Here is an 18,229-nt window from a genome sequence, read left to right on the forward strand (position 1 = left end):
ATGCCATAAGGGCACAAGGCTTTTCCTCCTTCTCCTTCCGCCACTCTCTCTCTCTCCTCTGCGAGGAGATAACAGCTTCTCCTTTAGTCTTCCTCAACGGTTTGGAGCAATGAACGATAGTCCCTTGCAAGTGCTGACGTTGCCTACTTCTCCGTACCTCGACCAGAGGCCAGGAACCAGTGGCCTGAGGAAGAAGGTCCATATTTTCCAGTCTAAAAAGAACTACTTGCACAACTTCATTCAGTGCATCTTCTCCTCCATCGACCTGCGGGACAGGCAGGGCTCCACTATGGTGGTGGGTGGAGATGGACGCTACTTCAATTCGACTGCAATTCAGGTCATAGTGCAGATGGCTGCTGCTAATGGGGTCAGTTGCAATTCTTACAGTTATTTTCTTATGAGGAACCACTATGTGTTTCTAAATCTCATCCAGGTTATCATTATATACACCTGGCTCTCTTCCCAGATGCATCATGACACCTGCACTGTATCTTTTGTAGTATATTATAGGCCTACTTTATACTCTTGTAGTTTGATGGCAAGAAATACTGTAGGTCTCCAAATAGAGTACATTACTAGGTCTCCAAATAGAGTACATTTTCAACATAAACAGTGTGAGGAAATAAATATCAAATAGATAACTGGTTTATTACTGACCACTTAAAATTTTTCCCATATTTTCCACTTTCCACACTTTCCATATTTATTCTTGACACAAATGGTAGGTAGTACAGATCCAGCTAACAGAGAACATTCTCTAATAGATTCTAATAGATTTCTAATTTTGCCCATTTGGATCTGACACAGGTGGAAAGAGCATTTGATCAAGTTTTTGCTCTATTAACTTTTTACAGTAAACACATTACCACTCTATAATTTCTCATATGATGTTGGTCCAAATTTGTACATGATGTGCTAAAAACGATGACCAGCAACAAATGGTGTTTAATTCAATGGGGCTGATGAATTTCTTAGGTGGGTCGTGTTGTGATTGGTCAGAATGGCACCATGTCGACGCCGGCTGTGTCGTGCTTGATCAGGAAGATTAAAGCCATAGGTGGGATTATTCTTACTGCCAGTCACAACCCTGGAGGACCTGACGGAGACTTTGGCATCAAATTTAATACTGCCAATGGAGGTAAAATAGCTCACATGTGATTATGAAGATTGTTTTTTTGTTTTTTTATCATTGTAAATCTTCAATGCAGGTCCAGCACCAGAGGCTGTCACAAATAAAATCTTCCAAATGAGCAGAATCATAGAGGAATATGCCATCTGTCCTGAACTCAGAGTTGATCTAGGGACTATTGGCAAGCAATCCTTCGACCTGGAGAACAAATTCAAACCTTTTACAGGTGAAAACATTTGCAACACAACTTCTGAGCTGTTGATTCAAAAGAATGGCTTAAAAAATAAACAGAATGTCCTGTCGATATTCTGTCATGCAGTAGAAATTGTGGACCCAGTTGAATCCTATGCCAACTCTCTGAGGAACATCTTCGATTTTGCCATCCTGAAGGAGTTACTATCAGGAGACAATCACATCCAAATCCGTTTAGATGCCATGCATGGAGGTGAGGAACCATATTTCTTTCCACAGATATAGAAACAGACTGATCTAGCCATTGAGTTACCACCATAGCCAACGCTTCATCAAGTTCATTCTCCACATTTTGAAAAGAGCATTAAGAGTAGCAGCTGCATCTACTTAATGGGTCGAAGATGCTTCCATGCATGGCAGTTGGATAGGGATGAGTTTAGACTTGCACTGCTGCCCACTTCTCTGCGAGATTGAGTTTCCAGATACAGGCTGTGATCTGAATGATTAAGACAAGCCATCTGACATAATATTAAAAGCAGGTTCAGCTCTCCTCTTGGGAGTAACTCCATACCACATTGATGAGTCCCTTGAAATTATTGGAGTCCATGGAAGACTTCCATTGCAATTGCATTACTGTAAATGCAATGTTTGCTTGTTTTAAGTCTGGTAATCAACAGAATGTCATGGTTTCTGTAGATGCAGTTTAAATTGTATTGAACCCAGAGCATTCCTTCAGCGAGAGTTTATTCAAATTGAATCAATGAAAATGTTTTAACAGGTAAAGAAAGGATGGCTCTCAGTATGAATCATTATATGTACAACTTGGTCTTGTGACTCATTAAAACGTCTGATTCTGAACTTTTGTTATTGAACCTCCATTGGTTCTACAGTGATTGGGCCGTATGTGAAGAAGATCCTGTGTGAGGAGCTGGGCTCCCCTGCAAATTCAGCCATTAACTGTGTACCTCTGGAAAACTTTGGAGGTTGCCACCCAGACCCCAACTTGACCTATGGCGCAGACCTTGTTGAGACAATGAAGAGTGGACAGTATGACTTTGGAGCTGCTTTTGATGGTGACGGTGTAGGTTTTGAGACATCACGACCTTGCTATACAACCTTTTGACCCAAGCAAAAGTGCTCAAGTAACAGTCAGTATAACATTTTCTTGACCCCGTACTGACCCAGTCACTCTCTCGCTCTCTTTCTAGGACCGTAATATGATCCTTGGGAAGCATGGTTTCTTTGTAAACCCCTCCGACTCAGTTGCCGTCATTGCTGCAAACATCTTCTGCATTCCTTACTTCCAGCACACAGGAGTAAGAGGCTTTGCTAGGAGTATGCCCACCAGTGCAGCTCTAGACATGTGAATATTACTCCTAAATGTTTCACATTATTAAAGATGTTCACTTACCAAGATCATCTGCATCTCGACTCACTCTGTGCTTCTATGCAGGGTGGCCAGGGCCACCAAGATCCAACTATACGAGACTCCAACTGGTTGGAAATTTTTTGGGAGCTTGATGGACGCAGGACGTCTCTCACTGGGTGGGGAGGAAAGTTTTGGCACAGGTAATGAATGTACAGTACCAAATCATTTAAAGACAAATATATAATAAGAAAAAAAAAATTGTTCTCAATTATGGCAACTTTTGGCGATGCAGACAATAACATCTCTTAAAGAGGACCTATAATGCCCTTTTCCAAAAGTTTTTGGGGTCTACTTGAATAGGTTTTCATGCTTGAATGTTCAAAAAATATTATTATTTTCTCATATTTGACATTGTTGCACCTCCTTTCTCCCCAGTCTGTTAGTAACGCTCAAGGGTGCGTTTCCCGGACAGCGACATAACTCTCTGCTTAACTACCACAGTCACGACTGTTTCCAGAATCCATATTGTCGCAAATTGGTCGTTCAACCATATTGGTTAATGACGTCACGCACGTGGTGGGTAACAACTACTTTTGATGAATCTGTTTGAGATCTAATTAATTCTCAGTTATCTTGCTTTATTGCCAGATTCAATCATAGTCTCGATCTTATGTACTAGAGCATGTACGGTAATCGGCACTCTACAAAAATGGTGCTTTAAATCTCTTGACAAACTAAAAGACGTAAATTACATTTGTATATACTCTAAATAAAAGATACAGATTGTACTGAATGTCAGCTTGCTTATTTTGCTCAAAATAAGGATTTATTAAATCCACATGTCATGCAAACTAGACACTATGCTTTTAACCACAGGTCGAGAGCTGTCGTTCCAAACACACAACTTTGCGATGCTGTTTGCGAATGTTCGTTAGAACTATGGGGAACACAACTCGTTGAACTATGCAAATAACGACGGAACTTGCGACCATAGTTTGCATATGATGCTTTCGGGAAACGCACCTCTGTCTAGTTCCTGTCTCTGTGAAGCCCCTTCTTCTGAAAAGCGCAATGTACTCTGATTGGTCGGCTGGATCAGTGTATTGTGATTGGGTGACCACTTCGAGCATGTTTCAGAAATGTCACGCCCTTTACCATAACCATAAGTTTCAACACACTATTAATGCAAACAGGGCCTCTCCCCCTTTTCTTGTGCATGTCGGGGGGAATTTTTTAAATAAGGAATAATGTGACGTGTTCGTTTCTGGAAGAAAACTCGAGACAACTATGAAGGCATTTCAGGGAGACGTTGTCATTTACTGATATAGAGAATAGGGAATGTGTGATTTGTAACTTTGCAGACCTTTTTAATGCTCAAACAGTAACAGTGTGGCACATGAAGAAATCTTTACATCCATGGAACCTTTCGATTGTACAAAAGGTTCTTGAAAAAAGTTCTTCAGGTTATTTAATTGTTCTTCACAAAAAAAAAAAAAAGTTATTTGGTAAACCCAAATGTTTATTCTATGGCTTTGCTGTGATTTATTTTGTTTTCTTCAAACATGTATTATTTTTTATCATATGCTCATCACTGACATTTCTGCTTCCATTGTAAACAAGTAAAGTAACTTTAGAAAAAAACTGATTAGTTGAAGTTGAAGAAACAACCACAACAAAAAATGGGGCAACGAAGATATGATTAAATTTGCTATATCTTCTTGATAGGTTCAGATTATATCCGGGAGAAGGATGGGCTTTGGGCAGTGCTAGCATGGCTGTCCATCTTAGCAGTGAGGAGGCAAAGTGTAGAAGACATTATGACAGACCACTGGAGAACCTACGGGAGGAACTACTACACCAGGTGTACTATCAGTAAAATACCACTTCTTCATATACAGTCAAGTCAGACATTTCATATTGATGACATATGTACACATGACAGATTTGATTATGAGGCGGTGGATTTAGATGCGGCTGTGGAGATGATGTTGGATCTTGAGCTGGTGGTTTCAGACAAGGCATTCATTGGGCAAGTGTTTACTGTGGGGGGAAAGAAATACCAAGTGGAGGCGGCAGACAATTTTGAGTACAGTGACCCTGTGGATGGAACCATTTCAAGAAATCAGGTACTGTTTTATAGTAGATTCTCCATATATATTATACAAGTAAAGAAACCAAAAAAGCAGACATTTAGCTATTTAATTGTTATTAAAAACTATGTAGCTAAAATGTTAACATGAAATATCAACATGCCATTTTGATAAAATAACCTTAATTTTCTTCCCCCAAACCAGTTAAGTGCTAACTCCGCCCAGTAGCCGATTCTAACGATTTCATTGGTCAATGACGGTGCTGATTGTCTACATCCTGGGTTTTCTATCTTTTGGGGGGAGTTTACGTAAAAACTGAAAACTTCGTGAACCGGAAGTTGCAAACGACTTTTCTCCAGTGTTGTGACGTATTTCCCAGTGAAAATGAATATTGTCCAGAGGGCAGGGTTTTACTCTAGCGCTCCTCCTCTCCATCTCTGCTCATAACAGACCAACGGTTTGAGGGGAGTGGTTAAGCATTTCCCAACCCAAGCCGTCAAACCTACATCATCAGAGAAGGAACACCATTCCAGACCGGAAGTAACTTTTCAGACTTTGATTAAAGATTACGACGGCAAACTATTTTTTTCTGTGTATTAACTTGCACGGATACATTTTTCACCACAAGACTAGTAATATGCGCTAACAAAGTAAATAGGGTCAATTTACTCAAACACATCAAAACACTTTTTTTTTTAAAGGGGGTTCAAATTGACCGTTTTTGAAAACTATCGTTATCGTCTCAATGTAAACTACAAAAAAGAGAATTTGTGAAAATGTATTACATGTTCAGTCTAGGAGCGTAGTGTTTCTTTACAAAGTGACATCGCCAACTACTGGCCTGGAAGCAGAATATAGCATTTTGAAATAGTTTTAGTCTATATACAAAAACCTTTTCCAGACAGCTATATAGGGGAGAGCGGGGCACAAAGTAACGCTTTTTGACTTTCTCAGTTTGTGTAAATCTACTTATGGTTCAGAGTATTTATTTTTTCCCACATTACTTTCCCACATGTCTAGTACAATTATGTGTTTTTGTTTTATTAATACAGTATATACTTTTTTCTTGATATACCCCGAAAGAATGGAAGTGAAATGTGACAACATGCCCCATAGGTGGGGTACATTGTAACATGTGTGGGGGCACATTGTAACATAACATATGACAGCTTAAAATGTTATCTGATCTAATAAAAAAAATATACAAAACAAACTAAAATATTTTCTAAATAAAATACAATTAAAAAAAAATTTCATATAAAATAATGGCAATTTTTAATAATTAAATATAAACTCATTTTTGAGTTTTGACTACGAACACATGAAAACACAGCTATACAACATAGTTCAAAACAAATAAATAATTAGTAATTTTTGAACATTGACTCTCAGTCTTTATTCACCTTTTTCTCACGTTTTCTCAATAAAATTAATAAAAGTATAGAATATAATAGCATATTTCTAATAGGGGCACATTGTAACGCAGTGTTAGAACATGCCCCCGCCTGCACAAATGGGATTTAAACCCTGCTAGTGTCTTCTGCTAGTTAGTGAAGCATTAAAGAACTATCTCAACAGTTAAATAACATCTTGGAGATTAAAATAATATCAGATTTGTCTTATTTTAAATAAACACAAAAAATAGAGATGAAAAATTAACTTAAGTAAGAAATTTACTTTTGCTATGGTTTAATAAATGTCTATGGATATCTTCCAAAAAAAAAACCATTTTGGCGGATTTTTTTTTTCTATATAGTGTTGATATGGCAACTAGTAAATACACAAAGTTTCGTCATCCAAGCATGTGCGGAAGTATTTAAAACAAGCGTGTTACAACTAGCCCCGCGTTAGGTTGTGCCCCGCGCTCCCCTATGTATCAAGTCCCAACATACTATAAAAATATATGTATTATAAAAGTGTAAAATATTATTTGGAAAATATTTAGTTTCTCTATCCTACATCTTTTTATTTTATTTAACTCAACATTTTTATTTATTTAAATACATTTTACTTTTATTTTACATCTAAAGCATTAATTTAATAAATAAATTAGTTTTTGCATTGTTTTTGTCTAAACCTTTCCACAGGCCACGTGGATTGAGTTGACCAATGAAACCGGGTGTTGGGCGAGTTACCGTTGGCGTTTAACTTGTTTAAGGGAAGATCTCGCTGACAAAGGAGGCAGGCAGGGAATGGGAATAGGGATACTCTGTGATTAATGTCTGTAATGAATTGTATAACATTACAACATAAATATTAAGAACATGTAAACATTCCCTGTAGGGTTTGCGGATCATTTTTAAAGGAGGTTCTCGCATAATCTTTCGTCTTAGTGGGACCGATAGTTTCGGAGCCACAGTTCGCCTGTATATCGACAGTTTTGAGAAAGATTTAAGCAAGCTCTTTCAGGACCCACAGGTAAGTGATGACTTGTTTCGTATGGAACTTATTCTTTTAAAATTCATACTTAGGTCTTGCTTATCATATAACATTTAAACTTAACTGAATCATTTTTTTTCACAGGTGGCGCTGGCAGAGCTCGTCACCATTGCCCTACAGCTTTCACAGATACATGAAAGAACCGGGCGAAGAGGCCCAACTGTTATTACATGATTACTTTTAATGTCCTTTTACTTTTTCATTCTTTTTTTTCTATACATTGTTTTCAGCGAAAAATATAATTGCAACGTGTTCTCGCCTTATCAGAGAGAGTACAGAGTCAGACGCTCTCGAGCTTCACCTTTGCTTGGCTTATGGATATTAATTACGTCACTTGACGTTTCAGGAAGGTTACCGAGCAACGCGGCCATAAACTAATTAATATTCATGAGCTATCTACTGACGAAATTTGTATTCGTGAATTCGCTGCCCAACAACGACATGTTGGACTCAAAAACAAGCACTGATGTCAACTAATAATGTAATATTATACTGGCTGAAATACTGGCAAGCAGCTGTCACACAGGTAGGCTAAGTAACTTATGATAACGAATATATAATTTAAGGAATGGTGTCTTTAAAACAATTAAATGTGCTATTCCAGCATGATTCATTCATTACGGGTTTTGATGTAAAGTCAAGAGTTGGGTAAAACGTCTGTGTAAAAGAGTATTGCACAGTTGCCCATCTGTCCCATTTGTTCTATGCTGTATATTCAGTAAATTTTGAATAAATGTCTCGTTTACCCAGAAAGAGAGTTATATATTTATATATTTCTTCTGATACAGGCATTAGGCCATAACTTATATTATGTATATTTTAGGTTCAAGGTTAAACAACCTGATGTGTAGTTAAAAGGTTTCCACTTAAGGCTATTTAAGGTCCCATTAGTCAACTAACTATAAGCAAGTCACAGTATTCAATAATCTTTGTTAATTTTTTTTTTGGTTTTACTGATGTAATTACAGGTTAAAAAAAGAAAAGAAAGTTAAATAATTAAATCAGACGAGCCTATTCCATGATTAGCCAAACTTTCCCTCACATTCCAACAGGTTACAGGCCTCATGCACATACAGTGCTTTTGATGAGTCATTATAATCCACACTCATTTTATATTGTTCTCTTGCATATTGCTAAAGAAATAAGTAGCCATGGAAGCATATGATATGCTGTCCTGCTCTCCTTCAACACAGATCATTACGAACAGCAAGGAGCTGGAGGGTAAGAATAACCCACATGTTCACAAACTCTTCCTTGCACATCATAAATCACATTTACCAAAATCATATTAAAATGACAATACTTTCAAACAATACTTTATCACCATTTAAATCAGACGGTGTGGCAGATATGGGGCCGAAGTCAAGCGCAAGGCAAGACCACAAATCTTTTGACTCTTACTTTAAAGTTTTGTAATATACACTCACCTAAAGGATTATTAGGAACACCATACTAATACTGTGTTTGACCCCCTTTCGCCTTCAGAACTGCCTTAATTCTACGTGGCATTGATTCAACAAGGTGCTGAAAGCATTCTTTAGAAATGTTGGCCCATATTGATAGGATAGCATCTTGCAGTTGATGGAGATTTGTGGGATACACATCCAGGGCACGAAGCTCCCGTTCCACCACATCCCAAAGATGCTCTATTGGGTTGAGATCTGGTGACTGTGGGGGCCATTTTAGTACAGTGAACTCATTGTCATGTTCAAGAAACCAATTTGAAATGATTCGAGCTTTGTGACATGGTGCATTATCCTGCTGGAAGTAGCCATCAGAGGATGGGTACATGGTGGTCATAAAGGGATGGACATGGTCAGAAACAATGCTCAGGTAGGCCGTGGCATTTAAACGATGCCCAATTGGCACTAAGGGGCCTAAAGTGTGCCAAGAAAACATCCCCCACACCATTACACCAGCACCACCAGCCTGCACAGTGGTAACAAGGCATGATGGATCCATGTTCTCATTCTGTTTACGCCAAATTCTGACTCTACCATCTGAATGTCTCAACAGAAATCGAGACTCATCAGACCAGGCTACATTTTTCCAGTCTTCAACTGTCCAATTTTGGTGAGCTCGTGCAAATTGTAGCCTCTTTTTCCTATTTGTAGTGGAGATGAGTGGGGTCTTCTGCTGTTGTAGCCCATCCTCCTCAAGGTTGTGCGTGTTGTGGCTTCACAAATGCTTTGCTGCATACCTCGGTTGTAACGAGTGGTTATTTCAGTCAAAGTTGCTCTTCTATCAGCTTGAATCAGTCGGCCCATTCTCCTCTGACCTCTAGCATCAACAAGGCATTTTCGCCCACAGGACTGCCGCATACTGGATGTTTTTCCCTTTTCACACCATTCTTTGTAAACCCTAGAAATGGTTGTGAGCGAAAATCCCAGTAACTGAGCAGATTGTGAAATACTCAGACCGGCCCGTCTGGCACCAACAACCATGCCACGCTCAAAATTGCTTAAATCACCTTTCTTTCCCATTCTGACATTCAGTTTGGAGTTCAGGAGATTGTCTTGACCAGGACCACACCCCTAAATGCATTGAAGCAACTGCCATGTGATTGGTTGATTAGATAATTGCATTAATGAGAAATTGAACAGGTGTTCCTAATAATCCTTTAGGTGAGTGTATATCATAAAAAAAATATATAGGATTTGTGAACTATCCTCTTCTTTACCAGACGAGTATGTAGAATTGCCTTTGAGGAGTATCTCGTCATATGGATGAAAATCGCCACCACTAACCCAGAACTTCTGACCGGAACTGAATGTAAGTGATTTCATTTAAGACTTTACTTACTGTATAGTGATGATGGTGTGGAATACATCAGAAAAGCAAAAGAAGTGCTTAATTTGCTATCAACGTTTTCCTTTAAAAAATATTTTCATATTTTTTAAAAATATTTTCATATTTTTAAAAAATATAAAGTCTGGTGAGGAGATGGTCTGCCAAAATTAGTTGATATTTTTTATTACAGCTTTGGATGAATTCATCAAATATACAGAGAGATGTGCAGTCAATTTTGGGTCAGCAAGTGGTGATAAAGATTGTCTTGTTCAAATGCAGCGCAACATGTGAGTTGATGTAATACACATCCCACTCATTACATACAAGCTTAGATATTATTACAATTTAGTTGCAATGAAATATAGTTTACATTTCTGAGATGAAGGAACGCTTGTAATGTCCTGTATCCCTCTGTTCCTATATGTAAGGCTCTCCTTGTGGTGCCACAAAACAATTTTGAGATAAAAAGTCAAATGTAAGGTAATTATGACATTTTATCTTATCATTTTGACTGATATAGAAAGTCGAAATTGACAAAGTCTAAATTACTAGATAAAAAGCCATAATTATGTCATATTGTTTTTTATGTCAAAATTACAACGTAGTATCTCATAATTTCGATTTTTTTAATCTTAGAATTGTGACTTTTTATGTCATAATTATGATTTACCAAAGCATGATTCTTTTTTTTTTTTTTTTTTTGTGATTAAAGCATGATTCTTATGTGGAGGAAATGGGCTTCCATGCACATCGATATCATCCGAAGAACTGTTTTTGCTAATTTTGTAGAATAGAGAGTAGTAAAGAACTGCACTCCATTCAAACATACAAGCTCATTATCAATGCTTGATTTTAATAAGTGGATATAATGGGCTTTACTAATACTGGAACACCCTTATAATGCTGAACACCAGAACAGTATTTGAAGTTTTCGGTTATTATGTGCAGCCATGTTCAGAAGCTTCCAAAGAAGCGCAGCCGTGTGGAACGCATGAGAAGACTCTACATGCAGTGCAGAGCTCCAGGTGATTGGTCCTGTAGATCTGACTGTGTGTGTCCTTTCGGAGATCCCACCTCACCTCAGTTTCTGCTATGTGTACCCCATCAGAAGCGCTGATCCCCCAGATTCCTGGTCCTGCTCAGGGTTCAGATGGGCGGGAACACTGGGAGCAAGAAATGGACGAACTGGTGGAATGGACTCATTCTCTCTCTTTGAAAGAATTGGATAACCTATGACTTCTAGCACACATTTAGATAATATAACGTGATCCTATAAACACAAATCAGAACTTTTTTTTTCAAACAGAACTGGATTTACAGAACAATAAACAATGTCTTTAGGACACATTTAAAACCAAGGAGCATTTTATTTAAAATATTTTTTGACAATTATGACAATATTCATCCACTCCTCTATCTATCTATATATCTATCCATCCATCTATCGTCATAGATATTACAGTAAAATATAACAAATGTCTCCTGTGATAATATAAGGCACTTCTGCATTTTACCTTTAATAAAATAACTTTTTATACATTATATTTAATGTGGTTTAGTTTTTTAGTCTTTTTTAGCACTTGATCCTTAAATGCTAAGTGTAGGCTGTTTCGTTAGCCAAGTACCTGGAAGAATACACTGTATAAACAGAGATGGTTTTGGAGGTAGGTTATTAACTGACAATGATTCAAAGAGAAAGAAACGTGCAAAATAGTTAGTAGTATAATGAGGAAGGTATAGAAAAATATTTTTAAAAATGAAATCTAATACAGAGAAATAGGTATAGAAAAACATGACCAAATGAATCTGAATTCTGTAGGTGAACCTGATGAGATGAAAGGACGTTAGATGTTATCTCTAGAGATGAGAAACTTAAACTCTTTAATCAGGCTCTCGAAGTCCACTCTGTCTTCTGGGGCTTGACTCCAGCACCTGCGCATCTGAGTGTACACCTGCAGCCACAGAGACACATACATTGAAGAATCTGGCCACAATACAGTGTAATATCGGTTCATTTTGTGTGCAAATGCACCAAATAACAGCCCCTCCATGGGTGGCTGTTTCTCAGAGGTCAAGTATCTTACCATATCAGGGCATGAATCTGGGCATGGCATCCTCCAGCCTTTCTCAAGAGCTTCTACCAGTCTGACCATAGTCATCTGCCCATTAGACCGACCAATCGTGCTGAGAAAAACCTACCAGAGACACATTTTTAGCAACATCAAAGAATTTAAATAAACAAAGACGGTGCACACGTGGGAGAAAGCGCAACATGGCGGAATAGTAAGTCCAGCCTTCTAAATAAAAAAGCCAATCAAGTCATTGCAGCTGCTGTTAGAAGCTCCGGTTGCTATTGAAACAGTGTTCTGAGAGAGGTGCATTTTAGGGCTGCAAATGCGCATTGGCCGGTCTAGCATGAAAAATGTGTTTTTTAACATAACATTTATGGGATAGTTCATGTCAGATTTTGTTGCTGATTTGAAACATGTGATTCAAATGTGAGTTTGGCAAGCAGTATTTGAGATTTCAGGATTTCCCCCATTCAAGTAGATAGGATTTGGTATTGGATGCTCGAAATAGCTGCCCGGAGGGGTTGCAAATATGGCCGCCGAGTGAACAGACTTTCCTTGAAAGGGACTTTGGCAACATTTAACAGGAACCAGCGAATGGGTCACTGGGTTACCTGAAGTATTCAATGAAGTCAATATCAGGTTTGTAATGGCCAGGGGTGGCTCACCTTTGGAGGGCTGTTGTCATGGTGACAGTAGGTCATAATTTCATAGAGGGTGACCCCAAATGACCAAACATCAGATGCCTTATAGAACTTCCGACTAATCAGACACTCTGGAGCATACCTGCACACACAGAGCACAATCAGTGTACGGTAGCGGCTGTGGAATTAAACAATATCTGGATCAGCGAATCAGCATCCTAGAATGATTTCTGAAGGATCACGTGACACTGAAGACTGGAGTAATGATCAAAGGATCAAATTACTTTTAAAAATATATTAAAATAGTAAACATTATTTTACTATAAAATTATTTCCCAATATTGCTGTTTTTAATGTATTTTTGATCAAATAAATGCAGCCTTGGTGAGCATAAGCATAATAATAATAATAAACATCTTACTGATACTAAACTTTTGAATGGTAGTGTATAAAACATTGGCTAATCTGAGAACTCTTCAGAAAAGTCTATTCCTCCTTTATAGGAATATTCAACAAATTTAAAAACAAGATGATAACAGTGATGATTAAAATATTTAAAGTTAAAGAACGTCCAATCTAAGCAGAAATGGGTGCTGCTTTACCAGTACACAGGGCTGTCCTGTTCTTCTGTCACTTTGTAATAATCCTTATCATCTTTGATGCTCTTAGTCAGGCCAAAATCCCCGATCTTCACAAGTGATTCATTCTCCACTAAGATGTTCCTTGCTGCTAGATCCCTGTGGATGTAGTTCTGAGATCCCAGGTACTCCATTCCCTGATGAACACACAGGAAACAGTCAAACCCACAATATACTGTATACCTGTAAAACTGAAAATATTCAAAATATTAATAAATACTATAATTATATAAACACTAAAAAACACTGGCTGGGAACTAAAATGTGTTCTATGAATTAAATAAAATTCTGTGAATTCTATAAAAAAAATTTAATTGTTCTATTAATTCTATAAAAACATTTCCAATATTTATAGAAATTCCAGTAAGAATCCAGTATACATCGCTTTATTTGACTAGGGAAGTGTAACAGCTTTTTTGATGCATTGAGTAAAGTAACATTATAAATTTACACTAATATTTTAGTTACTTTTATAAAAAGTAACGCACGTTACTTTTTAAGTTCAATTCATTTGCTTAAACACTTGACAACTGAATTCTCTCTCTTCTCCATAACATAGTCACTTAGAAATGCACACTCGTGTGCGCGGGAACAGACAAAAAGTACAAATGTAACAAAGCACATTAATTTCAACATTCAATAAAAAGAGCTGTACAGTAGGTAAAATTAACCTGTTATGTTAAGAGATATTTTCTATGGCATACCTAGCTATAGGGGTCAGGAAATATTCTAAGTGGTCAGACTATAGTAATATTATATGTTTTTAAAAGAAAATGAAGGTGGGTTATTTAGGCTATGTTGTTAAATAAATTACTGTGTTAAACACTTGCAAAAAAGAGATAGTTACAGCCAGGTGAGAAAAAGTAACGCGACAATACCTTCCATAAAAAGTAACTAAGTAGCGTAATTAGTTACTTTTTTAGGGAGTATCACATTACTTTTAAAAGTAACCATGTTGGCTATATTACCTGACATATCTGAAGAGCATAAAGCAGCAGTCTCTTCTGTGTGATGCTGGATTTGTTACGAGGCAGGTAGTCTTTCAGACTGCCAGCGGGCAAATACTCCATAATGAGCATGATGTTCGTTTCCCCTGAGTGACACACATTAACCGCAAGCGATAAGTAATACAGCGAGTGTATATATAACTGGGCTATATTATCTTTTGTAACTGAGGTATATAATCTTTTCAATAAAGGTGTAAGCCATCGAGATTAGACACAGATGTGAACACTTGCCTTCTTCATTGCAGATGCCTTTGTATTTGACGATGTTTTCATGGTAAAGGTTTCTGATGGTGTTGATTTCTTTTCTCAGGTTGCTGCTCTCATTCTCTGTTTTCAGAGATTTGACGGCCACCAGCTCACCTGTCTGATCTCCATTAGGATCATACAGACACAGTTCCACCATCCCAAAGTTACCCTGGACAAGATTTACAAAGAACGATATAAACAGATAATGATTCAAGGACACATTATTCCAGGGGGATTATGAGATTTAGGAGGGATGAGTGTGAAATTGGTTTAACTTGGTCCAGATTTCCAATTAGAATCCCTAGTTCACAATTCTAAAGAATTTATACAGTATTCCTATAAAATTATTCTATAAATTCTATACTATACAAAAAAATTAATACAAAATTACATTTATTTTACAGTGTCCTTGTTACACGTTACATTGAGTTACTAAAGTAATAACTATAAATGATGCATAATTACATGCAACTAACCCTACAACAAACCTAATCCTAACCATAACCCTATAGTAAGTACGCGTAGTTAATTAATATTACTCAGTACCTAAATGTATAATTACACTGTAACAAGGACACCTTAAAATAAGGTGTAACCATTTCTTTTGTTCTACTAGGGTTATTGGTAATCATAATAGTCCTTTTAGGAGCAACAGTGTTAACTAAAACTACTAGAAAAATATAATGTTCGAACATCAAATATAAATATTAGTTAAAGAAAATTAATAAAAAGAATATTGTATTAGCATTTACCTGAAAGTACTAAAACTAAAATAAATATAAATTAAAGCTGAACACAAATGTAAAAAAAAAAAAATATATAGAAATGAAAGCAAAATTCAAATGAATAAATAATATATTATATAAATAATACTAAAATTACACTAAATTAAAATGTGTTCTAAAAATTCCATGTTCTAGAATTCTATTTAAAAAAATCCAAATATTTACGGACCAAACTTTTTTTGACTAAAAGTCCAGTACCTCTCCAAGTTTTCGGATTTTCCTGAGGAATCTCTTCTTGAAATCTGCAGGATCAGTCTCCTGTGGAGGAATTACCCCTGATATAATGGGAAGTTCTGTAGATAAAACATAAAAAGTTAATTAAATTCAGTACAGCAAATACTAACATGATGTATACTTCCAGTTGTATTTTAAAATGTAAATAATACCTTTTCCCCCGAAATAACAGTAATGAAAATTAGATTTTTAAAAGAGGGTTTTAAACTATAATGATGATGCTTTTTTAATAAATAAAAAAAAAGGTTTTTGGTTGTCGGGTGAAATATAAAATCTTTTGATGCACTTGATAAAAAAAATTCTTACAAAAATAAAAAAATCCATTGGCTAAAATAGAGTTAAAGACTAGTATCTGTGTTAGTCATTGTATGATATTATGTGACAGATACCTTGCTCTCGCTGCTCTTTGATGCGGCCCAGCTCTCTCGCTATGGCTCTGAAAAACGGTCTCTTCCGGGGGTCATAGTTCATGCACTGGGAGATCAGATCAGCCAGTTCACTGATGCTGGGAGTGACCAGAGTACCGCACACTTCATAGAATCGCTCTTTCTGTTCATGTACACATAGAGATTAGATTAAAAACAATATAGTTTAAGAAGCAAATGACAATACATGGTTTTCAATTACAATAAAACAACAGCTGCTTTATTCAAGTATAAATGTAGAAACGTATTAGAAAGAGTCGAGCACCTCTGAGAGTTTCTTATCAGACAGAGGCACCTCGCCATTGTAGCAGATCTCCCACAGTGAGGTCCCAAACCCCCATTTGTCTGCTGCAACGCTCAGTGCGTTGGGGTTATTAACACACTCCGGGGCGATCCAGGGGATCCTTTCAACACACTCTGTCCAACAGGCACAATGAGGGTTAGTAGTGCGAAATAGGGGTTATGCTCAACAAACTTCTGTATTCTGTAAAACAGGTCGCACTGCTTCCGGTTTCAGGTCTTGTATATGTGCTTCATTATATATGGAGCCGTTTTACTCAAGATACCTTCAGAGCAGTGAGCAAAGATGAGTGTAACCGATGTCCATCGCATATACAGGTTGATATCTAAAAGTTTTCATATTTTTCTTCTTCTACTTTAAGATATTTAAATCGAATAAAATGGCAACAATAAAAAGAACTACTGTAGCTAGGTTAGCATATTACCCCTTTGGCTGAGCACAGAAATGGACAGTCCAGGATCACTCAGTTTAATGAAAGGACCACTCTGTCCTTCTAGACCATCCAGCTTCAACAGGATGTTTTTAGCGCAGACATAGCCGTGGACAAGCTTCTTATCCTCCTGAAAGAGAGAAAATAAGACTGAGTCCATTTTCTGTCCCAAAGATTCCACTAGAGAGTTTTAAATTACGCATTTACAAATTATATTACTATTAAGACCTCTATGGGTAAAGCAGGACATCAAATCATCCACTGGGAAATGTAGTTTATAATTGGGATCCATTAATAATTACAGTAAATATAATTTACTGGATATATTACTTAGTTATTCAAAAATACATTAAAATGCAAGTCATACAGACAATGACTTGAATACACATGTTTGATGAACAGGTTTTACATTTCTGAATTAAAATGAATAAATTTGATATTTTTGCTATCTTAAAGTAAAATGTCTAGGTGGTGTAACTGTCCAGTGATTGCAATAAAGAAAAAAAGTGTCAATAAAAGGCTAAAAATGTATTGTCAAACAGTGTGCCATAATCATGCATTATTGTTTCTTTGTTAAAAAAGTTTTTTAAATTATTATAAACCAGGGCTGTCACTAAAACTGGTTTACCTTGAAAAATACATTTAACACTATTCATTTTCTTTTTTAAAAGATGTGTACACCTTCAAAACTAAGCTAAAATTACCAACACTAAAACTAACTGAAATTAAAGCTAAATATAAATATTTAAAAAAACAAAAACTAATACAATTGTCAAAAAAAAAAAACATAAGAAAATGAAAAATCTCAAGTAAAATGAATATGAAAACTGAAAATACAAAAATAAAGCTAATATAAAATAATAAAATAGCACTGATTGGGAACTAATCTAAACTAAATGTGTTCTAAAAAAAAAAAATTTCTATAAATATTTAAGATGTGTACACCTTAAATACATCATTTACAGTCATTAAATCATTGACCCATAACTTTGAAATATTCCACAGAATGTAAACAAGGGTGAAACTTGTTACGTCAAGTTCAAACTTAAATGTTGTACCAAATAACTGAGGACACTGGAAAGCTGCTCCGCAACTTGGAACTTCCAGGAGGGTGTGAGATCAGAGCGATGGTTTCTCATGAACAGATCCAGAGGGCCGTGCTGAACAAACTCCTCCACCATGATGACTGGCAGAACAACAGCAATGAGACGTGAGATCATCTGCAGTAAAGGCTGACCTATTCCTTTAACTTTAAAAATACAAATACATTCTTTTGCATTTTTGTCCTGTGGAGCGGGAACACTTACTGTCCATGCTGTGCATGCATATGCCATACATCAGAACCATGTGTTTATGGGATATCTGTCGCATTACACTGACTGTGTCCAGGAAGGCCTAAGAGAAGTACAGAAGTATTTGTGAAAGCAATTGCCCCTTATTT

At 36.7% G+C, this 18,229-nt stretch overlaps 2 protein-coding genes across 2 annotated transcripts in view; one reads left to right on the plus strand and one right to left on the minus strand.

The window, feature by feature from the left end:
• On the plus strand, positions 1-11,757 carry LOC309501641 (phosphoglucomutase-1-like). The gene is made up of 17 exons (XM_082173796.1): positions 1-367; positions 976-1,138; positions 1,209-1,355; positions 1,449-1,574; positions 2,212-2,402; positions 2,530-2,684; positions 2,775-2,890; positions 4,416-4,551; positions 4,633-4,816; positions 7,064-7,198; positions 7,304-7,745; positions 8,272-8,440; positions 8,556-8,592; positions 9,903-9,991; positions 10,200-10,296; positions 10,958-11,034; positions 11,118-11,757. Exons 1-11 carry the CDS (start codon positions 110-112, stop codon positions 7,391-7,393), a joined length of 1,701 nt encoding a protein of 566 aa, XP_082029922.1. The 5' UTR covers positions 1-109; the 3' UTR covers positions 7,394-7,745; positions 8,272-8,440; positions 8,556-8,592; positions 9,903-9,991; positions 10,200-10,296; positions 10,958-11,034; positions 11,118-11,757.
• LOC309501624 (tyrosine-protein kinase JAK1-like) overlaps positions 11,357-18,229 on the minus strand; it is an 18,069-nt gene continuing 11,196 nt past the window's right edge. The window contains exons 13-24 of the mRNA XM_082173764.1: positions 18,096-18,183; positions 17,847-17,974; positions 16,783-16,918; positions 16,323-16,474; positions 16,022-16,181; positions 15,597-15,691; positions 14,599-14,782; positions 14,329-14,453; positions 13,325-13,497; positions 12,747-12,864; positions 12,094-12,204; positions 11,357-11,961 (exon numbers count right to left, since the gene is read on the minus strand). Coding sequence (XP_082029890.1) covers positions 11,854-11,961; positions 12,094-12,204; positions 12,747-12,864; positions 13,325-13,497; positions 14,329-14,453; positions 14,599-14,782; positions 15,597-15,691; positions 16,022-16,181; positions 16,323-16,474; positions 16,783-16,918; positions 17,847-17,974; positions 18,096-18,183 — 1,578 coding nt within the window. The 3' untranslated portion in view covers positions 11,357-11,853. The remainder of the gene's footprint in view (positions 11,962-12,093; positions 12,205-12,746; positions 12,865-13,324; positions 13,498-14,328; positions 14,454-14,598; positions 14,783-15,596; positions 15,692-16,021; positions 16,182-16,322; positions 16,475-16,782; positions 16,919-17,846; positions 17,975-18,095; positions 18,184-18,229) is intronic.

Source organism: Leuciscus leuciscus (assembly GCF_965113295.1).
Source record: "Leuciscus leuciscus genome assembly, chromosome: 6".
Classification (NCBI taxonomy): Eukaryota; Metazoa; Chordata; class Actinopteri; order Cypriniformes; family Leuciscidae; genus Leuciscus; species Leuciscus leuciscus.